A 16,610-nucleotide genomic window follows, 5' to 3' on the forward strand; every position below is an offset into this window, starting at 1 on the left:
TGTGGAAAAACCAAGGCGCAAAATAACTGGCCATGAACTGAGAAAAGTCAAGCGTGCAGCTGCAAAGATGCCACTTGCCACCAGTTTGGCCATATTTCAGAGCTGCAACATCACTGGAGTGCCCAAAAGCACAAGGTGTGCAATACTCAGAGACATGGCCAAGGTAAGAAAGGCTGAAAGACGACCACCACTGAACAAGACACACAAGCTGAAACGTCAAGACTGGGCGAAGAAATATCTAAAGACCGATTTTTCTAAGGTTTTATGGACTGATTAAATGAGAGTGAGTCTTGATGGGCCAGATGGATGGGCCCATGGCTGGATTGGTAAAGGGCAGAGAGCTCCAGTTCGACTCAGACGCCAGCAAGGTGTAGGTGGAGTACTGGTTTGGGCTGGTATCATCAAAGATGAGCTTGTGGGGCCTTTTCGGGTTGAAGATGTAGTCAAGCTCAACTCCCAGTCCAACTGCCAGTTTCTGGAAGACACCTTCTTCAAGCAGTGGTACAGGAAGAAGTCTGCATCCTTCAAGAAAAACATGATTTTCATGCAGGACAATGCTCCATCACACGCGTCCAAGTACTCCACAGCGTGGCTGGCAAGAAAGGGTATAAAAGAAGAAAAACTAATGACATGGCCTCCTTGTTCACCTGATTTGAACCCCATTGAGAACCTGTGGTCCATCATCAAATGTGAGATTTACAAGGAGGGAAAACAGTACACCTCTCTGAACAGTGTCTGGGAGGCTGTGGTTGCTGCTGCACGCAATGTTGATGGTGAAGAGATCAAAACACTGACAGAATCCATGGATGGCAGGCTTTTGAGTGTCCTTGCAAAGAAAGGTGGCTATATTGGTCGCTGATTTGTTTTTGTTTTGCTTTTGAATGTCAGAAACGTATATTTGTGAATGGAGATGTTATATTGGTTTCACTGGTAAAAATAAATAATTGAAATGGGTGTATATTTGTTTTTTGTTAAGTTGCCTAATAATTATGCACAGTAATAGTCACCTGCACACACAGATAGCCCCCTAAAATAGCTAAAAATAAAAACAAACTAAAAACTACTTCCAAAAACATTCAGTTTTGATATTAATGAGTTTTTGGGTTCATTGAGAACATGGTTGTTCAATAATAAAATTATTCCTCAAAAATACAACTTGCCTAATAATTCTGCACTCCCTGTATACACACGTGGACAAAATTGTTGGTACCCTTCAGACAATGAAAGAAACTCAAAATGGTCCCAAAAATAACTTGAATCTGACAATAGTAATAATAAATAAAAATTCTATGAAATTTAACTAATAAAAAAAAGTCAGACATTGCTTTTCAACCATGCTTCAACAGAATTATTTAAAAATTGATTACAAGATTGTAGACAATTAGTCTACAAATTAGTCTGTCAGGAGGAAAATTGATGACAAATCAAAGAGACGGATAATGCGAATGGTAACAAAAGAGCCCAGAAAAACTTCAAAGGTGAAGGTGAACTTCAAGCTCAAGGAACATCAGAGTCAGATCGCACCATCCGTCGTTGTTTGAGCCAAAGTAGACTTCATGGGAGACGACCAAGGAGGACACCATTGTTGAAAACAAATCATAAAAAGCCAGACTGGAATTTGCCAAACTACATGTGGAGAAGCCACAAAGATTCTGGGAGAATGTCCTATGGACACATAAGACAAAAATTGAACTTTTTGCCAAGGCACATCAGCTCTATGTTCATAGACAGAAAAATGAAGCATATCAAGAAAAGAACACAGTCCTTTCTGTGAAACATGGAGGAGGTTCTGTTATGTTCTGGGGCTGCTTTGCTGCATCTGGCACAGGGTGTCTTGAATCTGAGCAGGGTACAGATTCAATCAAGGGATTCTAGAGAGAAATGTGCTAGCCAGTGTCAGAAAGCTTGGTCTCAGTCGCAGGTCATGGGTCTTGCAACAGGACAATGACCCAAAACACACAGCTAAAAACACCCAAGAATGGCTAAGAGGAAAACATTTGACTATTCTAAAGTGGCCTTCTATGAGCCCTGAACTCAATCCTATTGAGTATCTTTGGAAAGAGCTGAAACATGCCGTCTGGAAAAGGCACCCTACAAACCTGAGACAACTGGAGCAGTTTGCTCATGAGGAGTGGGCCAAAATGCCTGCTGAGAAGTGCAGAAGTCTCATTGACCGTTACAGGAATCGTTTGATTGCCTCTAAAGTTTGTGCAACAAAATATTAAGTTAGGGGTACCATCATTTTTGTCCAGGCCTGTTTCATGAGTTTATTTTTTTTAATAATTCTGTTGAACCATGGTTGAAAATCAATGTCTGATTTTTTTATTAGTTCAATTTCATAGAATTTTTATTTATTATTACTTTTGTCAGATTAAAGTTATTTCTGTGACCATTGTGAGTTTTTATTTCATTGACTGAAGGGTATTAACAATTTTGTCCATGTGTGCACATAATGTTTTATCATGAATGAAAGTTACCTCACTCTGCCCAGGTACACTAGCTCTCCCAAGTCCTAGCAACAGGCTCATTTGCTGGTCATCTTCCTCAACCGCACTGCCTCCCACAATTCCCACTCCACGTGTTACCGTTCCCTCATAGGCGGCCTGGCTGGTTGCAGGAGGTATGGGGAGGGTGGACACGCCTCCATCATTGCCATTCTCTTCACTCCCACTGCTGCCATCGCCTCCGCCTCCATCACCTACAATTACAGGAAAACACAGTGCAGCTTCATTTTAAATGTCTATGCATTACGTTGAAATTGTATACATCTCACGTTAAATATCTACTTCAGCAGTATTTTGGAATTATTTATGCACCAATGTTTACCTGAGCGCTACAATTGCCTTGGAATGTACAACATTCTACCTCATTGCCTGCATATTATTTTCACCCATGCATAGAACAATTCACGCATTAACAAATTATATGAACATATCCTGTATTTAATATATATGCTACTTACACTACTTTATATATGCTACTTCTGATTGGACGTATAAATGCAGATCATTGTGTTGGTACAGTTATGCGATGAACTTGCCAGTTATGGGAGAGTTGATGACCTGACCCTCCGCAGAGTGCCGATGTTCAATCCCAGAGTTGGTAGCAGGATGCCTATTTGTTGTCTGGGGTTCATCATCAGAGCTGCCTCCTTCCAAACCAGGTCTAAAGTTGGGCCGATGGCTCTCTCCTACCTTGAGAAGCACCAGACAAGTCACAAAATAATGAATGCAATTGAAGCCATATTCAGGAAATATCTGGACTGCCAAATATGTGGCCAACCAAACTCACTAGTTGTCGAGAGGTGCTGGGCAAAAGAAAGCGTGTGCTGCCTGTACAGCTTTTTGAGACAGCATCCAGCTCATCCTCTGTGTCCTCTTCATCACTCGCAGGACACGAATCCATACCTGTGGCAGCCAGTCGCACATCAGGCATCTGGAAGTTGTCCTAAAAGAAGAGGATGAGCAGAGTGAAGATACAAATATCCTAAATGCTGCAGATTTTATTAGGGTGTGATAGATCCTTGCTTTAACTATGTATAAAAAAAAAAAAAATTTAAAAAGAGCATTTAATAGTTCTACAGCACGATTACCTGATCAAAATCATCCACGAACTTTTTGTCAGGTTCAGCAGAACTAGGTTGAGACCAATATGCTTGGGTTCCTGGCAAAACCTTTCAAGGAGAGACATCTGTATTATTTTTTGTTTTATTTTGTAAGTGTTTATTTTTTTTAAAAATAAAAAAATATATATACACATACAGCAGCTGGGATCTCCTGACCCTCCACATGGCCCCTCTGCATTGCCGGGGGCATCAGCTTATTAAAGTACAGTTCTAACTCATCATCCTGCAGGTGTTCCATGTCAAGGTCTTCATCTGGTAAATAGACATTTCATGGAAAAACCGCTCACAAGAACAAACAGCAGAAGTTGGATTTTTCATTACTGCCCAACCATGTAACCTCTCAACATATCACCATAGTAACAGTGCAGGGGTGCAACGATACTCGTTAAAATAGTCCAATACGTCCTTATAGACCGTGGGATTTTGGGTTTGCAAATCATTTTGAAATTAGCACTTACTGTTTAACAGTAGCCTGTCCCCATGAGTAAATGACCAATCAATGTTGTACCTCCACCCACATGGTCCCTGCAGGGTGGGTGTGTAACTCATATAGACATGCATGGTGAACACTAGCGGAGCAGCTGAGTGGAGCACAGTCAAGCAAAAAAAAAAAAAAAAAAAAGTAAAGTGATTCATTGTCAAATGAGGAGCAGTGTGTGGGGATGGTGCTTTGTTCAGTGGCACCTCGGCGGCTCGGGATTCAAACCGGCAACCTTCCGAGTACGAGTCTGCTTCCTTACCCACACACGTTCCTTAATGTTCCTGTTCTGCTCAAAAGTGAAACACAAACGATGCTCCATATAAGCAGTCCAGTCCCCGTGCAGCATAAAACTAAAGTAAACCACACAAGTGCAGGCTGATAGCTCCGCCCAACCACATTACCTTTACTCTTAAATGTGCATTTCACATGTTACAAAATGCAGAAAACGGCAACAGTCAATTGAAAATGCTTTTCAACAGACCTACAATGGCACTTGAGATAAAAGAAAAGAATCTAATCTGCTCCTTGTTCTCTTTCGGAACAAAAGCAGTACCAAAAACTAACCAAAACCATGGCCCAAAATCCAAGGTACCCTTGAACCCCTAGCAGGGATGGACTATTAAATCCATTCATTGTAAACACAGGTGAACAATCATGCACTTATAGGCATTCACTGGCAGAACTCATTGCTGAAAATACATACCTGTTATATCACTGTTTGTGCTAATGTCTAAGGACATAAGCTTTTCATTGGCTAGGAAGCTGGAAACGCTACCACTGAATCGGTCACTGTCCGCCCCTTCACTTGCTGCACTGTCTTCTTCTGCAGTTTCTGGCAACATCTGTATCTGTAACAAGCAGTGAAAATCTGATATAGAAGATCATAAAAACAGACAGCAGTGCAAGAGCAGGTTCAAATATATACCTTTGTAGCCATGATATCCTTATTGGTCATGTTGGCAAAGGTAAACAGGCCCGTTGAAAGATCTAAAGGATTGGAGATAAACTGTTAGCATCTGTTGCAGTGATGAATACTATAGTCAGGCATGAAGTTGACACACATACCATTGCCTAGATCAGATGGTCGAGGATGGAGAGAAGATGGTGGTAGAGGTGCGTCCTGCTCATCTAGACTGACCTTGACCAGCAGGTCTGAGAAACGATTTGCTGCAATGTATTGGTCAGCATCACCTCTACAAAGAGCAAAACTTGCATCAGTGAGTTGTGTGATCAGAAGAAATTAAAACTATAATTCTTAGAAAAATGGCCAAAGGAAAATTATGTTTAGTAAATGCACACTCACAAGTTGTCTTTGAAGCTGAGGGCAAATTTCACTGCCTCTCCATCTGAACTTTGACAATGTGCCAATTTTCCATCCTCCAGGTAAGATGCTTGAATATCTGTTAGTCTATGAAAGAAAAAAAAAAAAAAGTTTACAAGATGACCGAAAACTGAACACACATCACTTAAGAGATAGGAAAGAGAAGGAACACTGGCTATCTTATATGTTGATGAAGAGAAAGCCCAAACTTTTGCCACACCTGTTGTCTCCCGCTGTTCTTATTTTAGCCACTGTTGAGGCAGCCACGGGCACCCCCAGCGCCGAGCCCAGGGTCAGGTTTCCCAGGGTGGCGTGGTCACAACTGCCGGTGGAGAGGAAGCTGGGGAAAGGCTCATCCTCAAGATTTCGGAAGTTCTCAGTCATGTCTGGCCAGTGACTAACAGTGCAGCGGTGAGAAATAAACTAGAAGGGGGAGGAGAGGGAAAAAAAAAAATAATAATCAGCTGTGCCGCCATCTACACACACACACACACACACATATATATATATATATATATATATATAAGTTTAGGGTCATTCATATATTTCCCATGAAGAAAAACACATGGGAAAAAATATATATAAGAATAATAAAATTATTTTGAATGTTTGAAATAACGATGTACCCACATCTGCTGATGCACTAGTGCAAATCTGGCCAGTTTTATTGCTTCTTCAAAGGGTGCAACTGATTTCAGCTGTACCAAGACCACTGGTTTTCTAATAATCAGTGTGACAGGTTAACAATCAGAGGGTGGTAGTAGCCTAGTGGGTAACACACTCGCCTATGAACCAGAAAACCCGGGTTTGAATCCCACTTACTACCATTGTGTCCCTGAGCAAGACACTTAACCCTAAGTTGCTCCAGGGGGACTGTCCCCTGTAACTACTGATTGTAAGTCGCTCTGGATAAATGCTGTAAATGTAACAATCACAGGATGGATGCAGATTTTTACACCATTAGCAGCCATTTACAAAACGAACATTGTCTGGACTGGACTTGAGACACATCTGAATAGGAATAGCAACATAACTGTTCCCTAGTTAATATACGTGTGTTTGTCGGAAGCCAATCATTAGGAAAGCAAAATTGTACATTTCTACAACAGGTTGTCTAGCATCGCGGGAAACTGAGATCAACGGGAGATAAAAGCACAATAACGGAGATTCACTTTCCAGGCACATTAGCCAGAAACGTTCTCTACAAGAAGTAAACAGAACAATACTTACGAACGCGAAATGAACCGAGTGACAATACAATCAATGCTGTTCAATTAGCAGAGTTAGCGGAACAGCTAGTGGGTCCACCGTGAGGGACATCTCACCGAAATCACCGCTTTCGTGCAAAACACGCTGGTCGCGCCTACCAAACTCACTTTTGTGCACACGCGAAAGTCGTGTTTTTACAGACGCCACGTCGGCCACCGTACCGTTTCTACAGGCCGACTCCCAGCTCATCCCACTGTTTGGCTGCAAGGAGGAGGAAAAAAAATACAGGCAATCGCGAATTATGTTACTCGGACCTATGACGTGTCACGACTCCGCTACAACGACTTAACCGTAACGTAATTAAAGTAAGAGCGCGGACACGACTTTTCTGCTGCCGCTATTCCCCACTCCTGGCTCCGTACGGCAGCAAACTCTTTCAAAAAGTCATTCACCTTCACACTGAAACGAGGAAGAAGGGTCGCCCGATAAAAAAAAGTCCTCGCAATCAGTAGACAGCGGCCGTGCCTGCGCTGTCCATGCCCGACACGACAAGACACACGCCGCGAAAACACGGCGGACAGATCGGCGCTATCCGGCAGGGCGCTTCGCAGGAAGCCCGCGAGAACGTCGTTTTCCTTGAGGCGGGCTTATCCTTAAAATGGTCGAATGTGATTGGTTGCCCTTATGCCTGCGCGATTCAACAGTGCCGTTGATTGGTTGTATCTCCGCCTGTCAAGTTCCAGACGTTCGTTTTAAGTTAAGTTGCTTGTACCGGTGTTTGATGTGGTCTTTAGGTGTCATCAGATCAGGGATTTCGACCAGCGTTGGTGAACAAAACTAGTCGCATATGTCACTGTAAAATATTTTGGCAAGAAAATTGTAGTTGAATGTGACCCTAAATGAGCAGACTGACGATTGTTGACAGCAGCAGCTGAGAACAGCTGCATAAAATTCTGATTCCACAGAACAGTCGTGGCCAAACGTTTTGAGAATGACAAAAAATACTGGTTTTCACAAAGTTTGCTGCTTCTGTTTTTGTGACCAGGTGAATTAAAGTCCCTCTTTGCCATGAAAATTAAATTAATAATAATAATAATAAAAAAAAAAAAAACATTTGACCTGCATTTCAGCCCTGCCACTAAAGGACCTGCTATAAAGGATCATTTCAGTGATCCTCTCGTTAACACAAATGAGAGTGCTGAGGAGCACAAGGCTGGAGATCATTCTGTCATGCTGATTGATTTGGCAGCAGGCAGGTGTGAGGGCATCTGCACGCACAGTGAGGCGAAAGACTTTTGGAGGATTATTACTGTATATTGTAGAGAGAGGTGCAGAGAGACGCGAGTTGTGACGCGATGTTCTGGCGTGACCTTGTTTTTATACAGAATACACTTTGCACAGAACATTTCTTGGGAGTCAGCTCGTCAATTACGGTTCAAGAAAAGAAATCAAAAAATTACACAACGCAGAAGAAGAACCGCTACAAACTGGTGCCGTGACCCGGATCAACTGGTCGACCGATTGCAGACCGCCGGAGGAGCGCTGGGCGTGCTTCAGAGAGACATTCGCCGCTTCCGCAGAGACGGTAACGCGACACCGAACCGCAGTTCGTCTGGAGAACTGGTGTGGGTCATCTGCCCATATTAACTAATTGTAGTTACATTTTATTTACTTATTTTTTTTTTTTTTATTTTATTTGTGGGAAATGGATGTGAGTGGTAATGCCACAGGGGTTTCTAGTGCCGGAAGGGGAACTTTTCTTTTCACACCACGGATGGGGTTTGGTAAAAAGGATGGGATGGTTGGTAGCCCTATGCTGACTAGTATTGGAAGGGGGAGGTCGGTTCATCCACCTGTCGGGACCACGCCCGGGTTATCTTCACCTGCCAGGAATGTGGATCGGGAGAGTTTGGTGTCCGATCGTGACATTACGAATGTCAATCTCTCTGAACTGGTACACAAGATAGGTTCAGAAATTGGTGCGGCCATTCGTGCAAGTCTGATCGATACCTCCGGTGCAGACTCTTCGCCTAGGGGGGACACTAGATCCAGTCATGCTGGATCTGGCCTTGAACAGGTGGCCACGACCGTCATTGATGCCTCGAAATTAAATTTGGTGCTAAAGTCGGAGGCGCCGCCATATTTTCGGGGGGATGGTGAAGACAAGTGCTCTGTTTTTGAATGGGAGGAATTAATGAGAACTTATCTTTGTAAAAAGAACCTATCTAACTCTGAGATGGTCGGGAGGTAGTCGATAGACTGCTGGGTCGGGCCAGAGAAATTACCAGGGTGTGGATGCGTAATAATACACAGATAACAGATGTTACATCAATTTTTAACATTCTGAGACACCATTTTGCAGATTCCGTTAGCTCAGGCCTACCTCTGGCGGATTTCAATGCGACCAGGCCACGCCCTAACGAGGGTTCGCTGGACTATTGGATCCGATTAAATCGAGCTGCCGAGGTAGCAGAACAGACCCTCAGAAGTCAAGGGAGGTCCATGGAGAATCAGAGTATGGAATTAGCAGTCATGTTTGTTCAAAATTGTCCAGACCGTGAGCTGGCTCTGGTTTTCAAAAGCAACCCCCTTCGTTCGAGGACTGCTGGTGAGGTACAAGAGCGCTTTGATGAATTTTTAAGGGAGCGTAAAGCTAAAGGAGGTCGCCTGGGGCAGCATGCGGTATTTGTAGATGGAGGGTTGGCCCATGGCGGAAGTGGTGATGTGACGTCAGAATATATTACCTCTCATGGAGATGGGAAACAAAAACAGACTGGGGATTCTTTGCTCAATAGAGTTTTGGGCATGATAGAGAAAACTCTGGTAACCCATCCTCAATCCGTGCGTGTGGCACCCCCTGAATTTTCACCCAAACGGCCTGGTAAATGCAGGGTCTGTGACAGCTCTGAGCACACAACGAACATTCATTGTAGGATGCATAAGCTCTGTTTCAGATGTTACTCTCCTGGACATGTTGGTAGTAACTGTAATTCTGTGCCACGCAGATCAAAATCTGGTCACACACAGGACGGGCCGTATATGGGAAACTGAAATGCCTCGAGTTGAAGGAGGGCAATGAGGGGCTAATTGATTCATCCTCCACTGATGATATTGAGTCTGTTTATTCATATTGTTGTACTATGGCGCCAGCGGGTAAGGCAGTGGTCTTTCAGAATTCTTTAAAAGCAGGTCAGAGTGAGGGCCTGTTTTACACCTCGGTACGAGTGCAGGGTAAAGTTGAACTGCAGGGGATGCTCGATAGCGGATCTATGGCTACTACCCTGTGTGCAGATGTCCTTGCTCAGCTACAGGAGGAAGGTGTGTTCAGTGACCACCAGTTAATCCCGTCAGATGTGCTACTGGTGGGATGTGGGGGTAAGCAGACTAACCCAGTGGGTGAATGTACACTAAAACTCGAATTGTTTGGAATTAATTTAGAGGTTCCTGTATTAGTGGTAGAAGGTCAAGTAGATGAATTGATTATTGGTACTAACGTTTTGAAACCATTGATCAGACAGTTGAAATCCAATGTCTTAAACAAACCGGATGGAATGTGTCAAAATGAACATGGTGATTTTCTGCGGATGTTATCCAATATGGAGAGATGGAGGGGGGAAAGCATTCCAAATAAAGTGGGTACAGTTAAGTTAAAGAGGGCTGTCACACTTGAACCCTTAAGTGAACATCTGGTCTGGGCACGATTGCCACCTGGAACACATCTCTCTGCAGGTAGTACTGTTGTAGTGGAGCCGTGTAAGTCCCGGTGTGTGCATTGTAACGTACTGGTGGGTAGAGTCGTTTCACCTCTTTGGGGAGACGGATGGCTCCCAGTAAAACTGATAAACCCTACTCCCTCTGAAATCACACTCCGCCGGAATGCAAAAATCGCCGATGTGTTTCCATGTATCGCATTGGAAGATTTTGATGTACTGAAGGAGCAGGAAATTTCGCAGAATGTTGGAACACTGACTGCTGACAGGAAAAATCATTGTCTGACAACAACAAGCACTGGAAGTGTGGTTGGAATGTCTATGGAGAGTAGATTGGTGAATTTGGGTCTGCAGGACATAGATGTTGCTAACTGTGAAGTGACTCCTTTTTGGAGAGAGAAACTTCTGGAGCTCATTGAGAAATATGAAAGTGTGTTTTCCAGACATAGGTTGGATTGTGGGGAGGCAAGTGGTTTTTGTCACAGGATACGTCTCACTGATGACAGACCCTTTCCGACTTCCCTATCGGAGGATTTCACCAGCACATTATCAGAAGTTGAGAGAAACATTGGATGACATGGAAGAGAAGGAGATAATACGCAAGTCGAGCAGTGAGTATGCGTCACCTTTAGTGTTGGTGTGGATAAAGAATGGTGACCTACGCATCTGTACTGATTTCAGATGGCTGAATGCTCGCACAGTGAAGGACGCCCATCCGTTGCCTCACCAGGCAGATGTCCTCGCTGCACTTGGCGGCAATGCGTATTTTAGTACCATGGATTTGACGTCGGGCTACTATAACATTCCCTTACATGAGGAGGACAAAAAGTTCACTGCTTTTTCGTCCCCTTTGGGTCTGCATGAGTACAATCGTCTCCCACAGAGACTGTGTAATAGTCCTTCACAAAACCATTCCTGCTCTCGGTGGATGCGTCTACTAGTGGTTTGGGAGCTGTGCTTTCTCAGTTGCAGGATGGTTGTACTACGGCTAGACCAATTGCGTTTGCCAGTAAGTCGCTTAATCATGCCCAGTCCAAGTACCCAGCACATCGACTAGAATTTTTAGCAATGAAATGGGCTATCCATGATAAGTTCAGTCATTGGTTACGGGGTCACCAATTCACTGTGTGGACTGATAATAATCCATTGAAGTACATCCTCACGAAGCCGAAATTAGATGCATGTGAGCAGCGGTGGGTGGCAAAACTGGCATCGTTCGATTTTGACATTCAATACATTCCAGGACCTAAGAATGTGGTGGCCAATGCATTGAGCAGGGAGCCATTTACCACATCTCGAGCCATCAGCAAGCTTACTCGCCTTCCGTATGATAAGTTACTGCAGGAAGCGAAGTCAGTAAAGGTACATGACATACAGGACATGTTTCGGTTGACGTGTGAGCCACCGGAGGAACGGGGTGAGGGTTCATTGCTGGGGGAGGTGTCGCGAAATGATGTACAAGCTGTGCTACAGTCACATTGTCAGTGGGAGCGGGGTGCTTTAACTAGGGCAGTTTCTCATGTGCAACATCTGAGTAGCCTGGTACCTATAGGTAGTAGCCCACTTCCTGTTCTCTCACATGAAGAGCTGCTTGAGAAGCAGATGCAGGATCCAGTCATTGGCCGTGTCCATTACTTTGTTGGTCGGAACAGATGTCCTTCTAGACGGGAAAGAGCTCATGAGTCTAGGGAAGTTTTGAGAACTTTGAGGCAGTGGGGTAGGTTTGAGATAAAACTGGGCATACTGTATAGAGTTTCAAAGCATGGGCAGACCAAACGGAAGATTTTTCAGTATGTCGTACCTTCGTCGCTGAGGAAGCGGGGCACCAGGGACAACACCGTACACTGTGGCTATGCTGGCAGAGGTTTTACTGGAGTTCTATGGAGAAGGATGTGCGTGAGTATGTAATCCGCTGCAAACGATGTCTCTTGGGTAAAGCTCCTGACACAGATGCAAGGGACCCACTTGTTTCTGTTGTGACTACGGCACCTCTGGAACTGGTGTGCATAGATTTTTGGACAGCGGAGGGTGCACACAATAATTCGGTTGATGTTTTGGTGGTAACAGACCACTTCACGAAGCTGGCTTGTGCATTTCCCTGCCCGAATCAATCTGCAAAGACGGTAGCGCGAGTACTTTGGAACAATTTCTTTTGCATATACGGTTTTCCAAATTGTATTCATTCAGATCAAGGTGCGAATTTTGAAAGTTCCTTGATTGCAGAATTATTGCAATTGGCCGGTGTTAGTAAGTCGCACACCACACTGTATCACCCGATGGGGAATGGACAAGCAGAACGATTTAATCGTACTTTGGGTGACATGATTCGTGCACTGGAACCAAAGTCGAAGGCTAAGTGGCCGCAATTGCTTAATACTCTGACATTTGTCTACAATTGCACAGCTCATGAAACAATGGGATATCCACCTTTCTTTTTGATGTTCGGTCATACACCAAGGTTACCTGTGGATGTCATGTTTGGAAGTGTGTTTTTGGATGACGAGACTGTGGATGTGGATAAATATGTCCAGACTCTTGGAAGAGACTTAAGGGAAGCAATGTTACTCGCGCAGGCACACGCAGTGAAGCAACAAGCTAAACAGGCTGAAAGGTATAATGTGAGATGTAAAGGTCATACGTTGGAGGTGGGAGATTGGGTCCTTCTGGCGAACAAGGGTGAGCGGGGTAAAAGAAAGCTGGCTGATCGCTGGGGGAGCATGGTGTACGTGGTACTAAATAAAAATGATGCTCTGAACACTTACCTGATCCGCAATCCTAACACAGATAGATCTAAGACTGTGCATCGGAATCTGTTGATGCCCGTTAACTTTTTGCCTTTACCATCTTGGGGGGACCATGAATCTGTGGGTGATACTGGGTGTGTCAGTTCAGATCATGACAGTTTTACTGGGACTGCTATGTCTGATAGTGAGGAAAGAACTGTCAAGTGGGTTGCTAATCTTGATGGATCTTCTGGAAGACTATCTGAGCAAGATGAATTATCTGTGTGTATAGACAATAGTACATCTTCGTTGGAGACTGAGCAAGAAGATGCGGTTGCACATCTGGTTGATAATTGTCAGTTATCTGGGGATGTTGATGCAGCATCAAGTATTTTGCAGTTGTCCAAGAAGTCATCTCAAGATGTTGTTGCACCTTCATGTTCATCTGTGGCAGTGGGTGGAAAATTAACTACCAGATTTGGTAGAATTGTTAGACCAGTGAATAGGCTGATTCAAACAATGTCTTCACAAGGAATTAGGAAATTACTGCACTCACATTAGTTTTTTTGTGTTCAAATGAGATCTGTCGAATTGACTAAATTGGTTGCTTGGGAAACATGTATTTGTGGGGTGCTTAAGACATACTGGAGATGTGAGCATTCCTCATATGTTGTGAGATAGGATGTATCAGTCTTGTGTGTAACTGTGTTTTGGGCATAGTTACCTGTAGGTAATTTGGGGGGTGGCCTCCCTCGGGTTACCTTAATCCTTTATGGGATAGCATATTAGCTGGAGAATCACTTGTGATTATAAATCAAGACTGTGTTTTAGGGTTTTGGAGTGTTCATTTGGAGATTTCATTTTTCTGTTTTCTATTTTTTTTTGTGTATGTTTTTTTTTGTTGTGTTTCTGTTATTTGTATCATTGTTTTGTGAGAGGGTTATTTTGGGGAGTTTTGTTAATCTAGTGTAATCCAGTGGAGGAGGATGTGCCGGAGTTAAATGGTTACACTAGATTTATAAATGTATTTCTTTTTTTTTGTGTCTTTTATTTTCTTATTTTCTAAAGACTTTTATTTTGTTTACCTGTATTCTGATGTGGGTAAGGGAATTATAACGACAATCAGGGTTTTTGTTCAATTGTAGAATGTTAAAATGTGTTAATGTTTCTGGTTATGTTAAATATGTTTCTGTATTTTTGTTTGTTCAATTTATGATTCTTATAAAAAGTTATGTGGGTTCTAAAAACTTTGATCACCCCCCGAAAAGTGGTTGGATGCGGCCGTGCCCTTGGGTTAGTGGGTTGGAGACCCAGTTTAGTTCTCTTGGACACATGGCATGAGCTGTGAGAGGTGCGTGGGGTTTGTGTGCAAAAAGTTATTTTTTCTTCTATTTTAATTTATGTACATATTTGTGAATATTTTTTTATGTTCTGTTATTACTGTATATTGTAAAGAGAGGTGCAGAGAGACGCGAGTTGTGACGCGATGTTCTGGCGTGACCTTGTTTTTATACAGGTATGCAGTGTTATAAATTATGAATGCTTTATGTTAATGTTTAGTTCTCTTGGACACATGGCATGAGCTGTGAGAGAGAGAGGAGCAGAGAGACGAGAGTTGTGACGCGATGTTCTGGCGTGACCTTGTTTTTATACAGAATACACTTTTCACAGAAAATTTCTTGGGTGTCAGCTCGTCAATTACGGTTCAAGAAAAGAAATAAAAAAATTGCACAGCGCAGAAGAAGAACCGCTACACACGCTATCATCAGTCCTGTCTTGTGCCAGAAGTAAAGCATCCTGAGACCGTGTGGGGCTGCTTCTCATCCAAGGGAGTAGGATCACTCACAATTTTGCCTAAAAACACAGCCATGAATAAAAAATGGTACCAAATGGTACCAACTTCTCCCAACCATCCAAGAACAGTTTGATGAAGAACAATGTATTTTACTATAAGGAAACTCCCTGGACCTAAATCCATTTGAGACCTACAAAATCCCACAAATTCTGACAAACTCCAAGCATTGATTATGAAGGAATAGGTCACCGTCAGTTAGGATTTGGGCCAGACGTTGATTGACTTAGTGAATTGAAGAGGTCTTGGGAAAAAAGGACCAACACTGCAAATATTGACTCTTTGCAAAAAAACTCAATGCTTGTAATTATACTTCAAACTACTGACAAAAAGATCTAAAAACACTGACGCAGCAAACTTTGTCAATGTGTGTCATTCTTGTGAGAGCCATGCACATTTTTACCTATTCATTTTAGACTGTTTGTTATACTTAAAATAATCAAAGCCGTACAAAATATCCACGTGAACTTTATTAGTTGCATGAAAACGATATTAGAAATATCTTGCATAACTCATCAGATTCATGGTTTAGTAATCTTTGTGACAGTAAACAGTATCATACGGTGGTAGTAGCCTAGTGGGTAACGTGAACCAGAAGACCCAGGATCAAATCCCTCCCACTACATAGCAAGACACTTAAGCCTGAATGTCTCCAGGGGGAATGTCTCCCTGTAACTCCTGACTGTAAGTCGCTCTGGATAAGGGCATCTTATAAATGCCATAAATGTAAACAGTATCATAAAACATAAGATAATTAGATCTCCAAAGATTTGACTAAAGGTGGCAGTAAAGCACAGCCCTGGGGTTCTTCTGCACCAGTAAATGTCATAAAATTGAGTTAGATAAACCATAAAAAAAAAAATTTATACTGAAGCACACATTTCTACTGAACAAGAAGCAAAAAAAAAAGGCATGCAAGCACTTACTTAATTTACACATACATATGCAAGAGTTATTTAAATGATTTCAGAGCTTTATGTTGAAACACCACACCCACATTCAGCCCAGGATTCTGCAGTCCAAAAATGCATTAATTTACCTTAACTGCTGTCATTCCATAATCTCTGTAAAAGATACATGCTGTAAATTTAGTAATATGCAGTTGGGTGGTGTATCTTTCGAGATGTCCGGTTGTGCAGGGGAGGGGGAAAATGCACCGGCTTGCCCTTTCTGAGGGCACAGAAACATACAAACAAATGAAAATAAGCAGTTATCCAATTATATATATGGCAGTACTAACAAACATATTGGTTTAGTCCATAAGAATTTTTGTTTGGTCAATTTTCAGCATTATCCTCATTTTCTCCAGTTAAATTTTAAGTTTATTGCCCAGTTCCACGACCAATTCAGGATACATTTATATACATGTACTTATATAACTTATGTACTTACAAGATTTCTGTTATTTGTAATATGGGCCATTAATGGTCACTAAGATTGTGAGCAATTTACCACTATGTGTTGTCAGTGTCAGAATATATATTAACGCATTTAACACAAAAGTAAAAAAGAACATCCAGAGCAGGGGAGGGAAAACTGGGAAAAAAGCTCAGCGGCCAGATTGACTTTTAAAACTGGACAGATGGGCCAGGCCAGCACCAGATGCAGCCATAAACATAAAAAAGCATTACAGTGTTAATATTCACATTCACTTTTAGTATGAACCATGTTGCTGATCACCTTTCACTT

General features: G+C 42.7%; 1 protein-coding gene across 1 annotated transcript in view; it reads right to left on the bottom strand.

Moving 5' to 3' along the window:
- cep192 (centrosomal protein 192) overlaps positions 1-16,610 on the bottom strand; it is a 35,370-nt gene that overhangs the window by 14,978 nt on the left and 3,782 nt on the right. Inside the window, exons 9-20 of the mRNA XM_028979265.1 lie at positions 16,079-16,091; positions 7,089-7,271; positions 5,648-5,850; positions 5,410-5,514; positions 5,172-5,299; positions 5,032-5,093; positions 4,810-4,954; positions 3,762-3,877; positions 3,593-3,673; positions 3,292-3,447; positions 3,041-3,194; positions 2,478-2,698 (exon numbers count right to left, since the gene is read on the bottom strand). Of these exons, the coding sequence (XP_028835098.1) occupies positions 2,478-2,698; positions 3,041-3,194; positions 3,292-3,447; positions 3,593-3,673; positions 3,762-3,877; positions 4,810-4,954; positions 5,032-5,093; positions 5,172-5,299; positions 5,410-5,514; positions 5,648-5,850; positions 7,089-7,271; positions 16,079-16,091 (1,567 nt within the window). The remainder of the gene's footprint in view (positions 1-2,477; positions 2,699-3,040; positions 3,195-3,291; positions 3,448-3,592; positions 3,674-3,761; positions 3,878-4,809; positions 4,955-5,031; positions 5,094-5,171; positions 5,300-5,409; positions 5,515-5,647; positions 5,851-7,088; positions 7,272-16,078; positions 16,092-16,610) is intronic.

The sequence above is a fragment of the Denticeps clupeoides genome, chromosome 5 (assembly GCF_900700375.1).
Source record: "Denticeps clupeoides chromosome 5, fDenClu1.1, whole genome shotgun sequence".
Taxonomy (NCBI): Eukaryota; Metazoa; Chordata; class Actinopteri; order Clupeiformes; family Denticipitidae; genus Denticeps; species Denticeps clupeoides.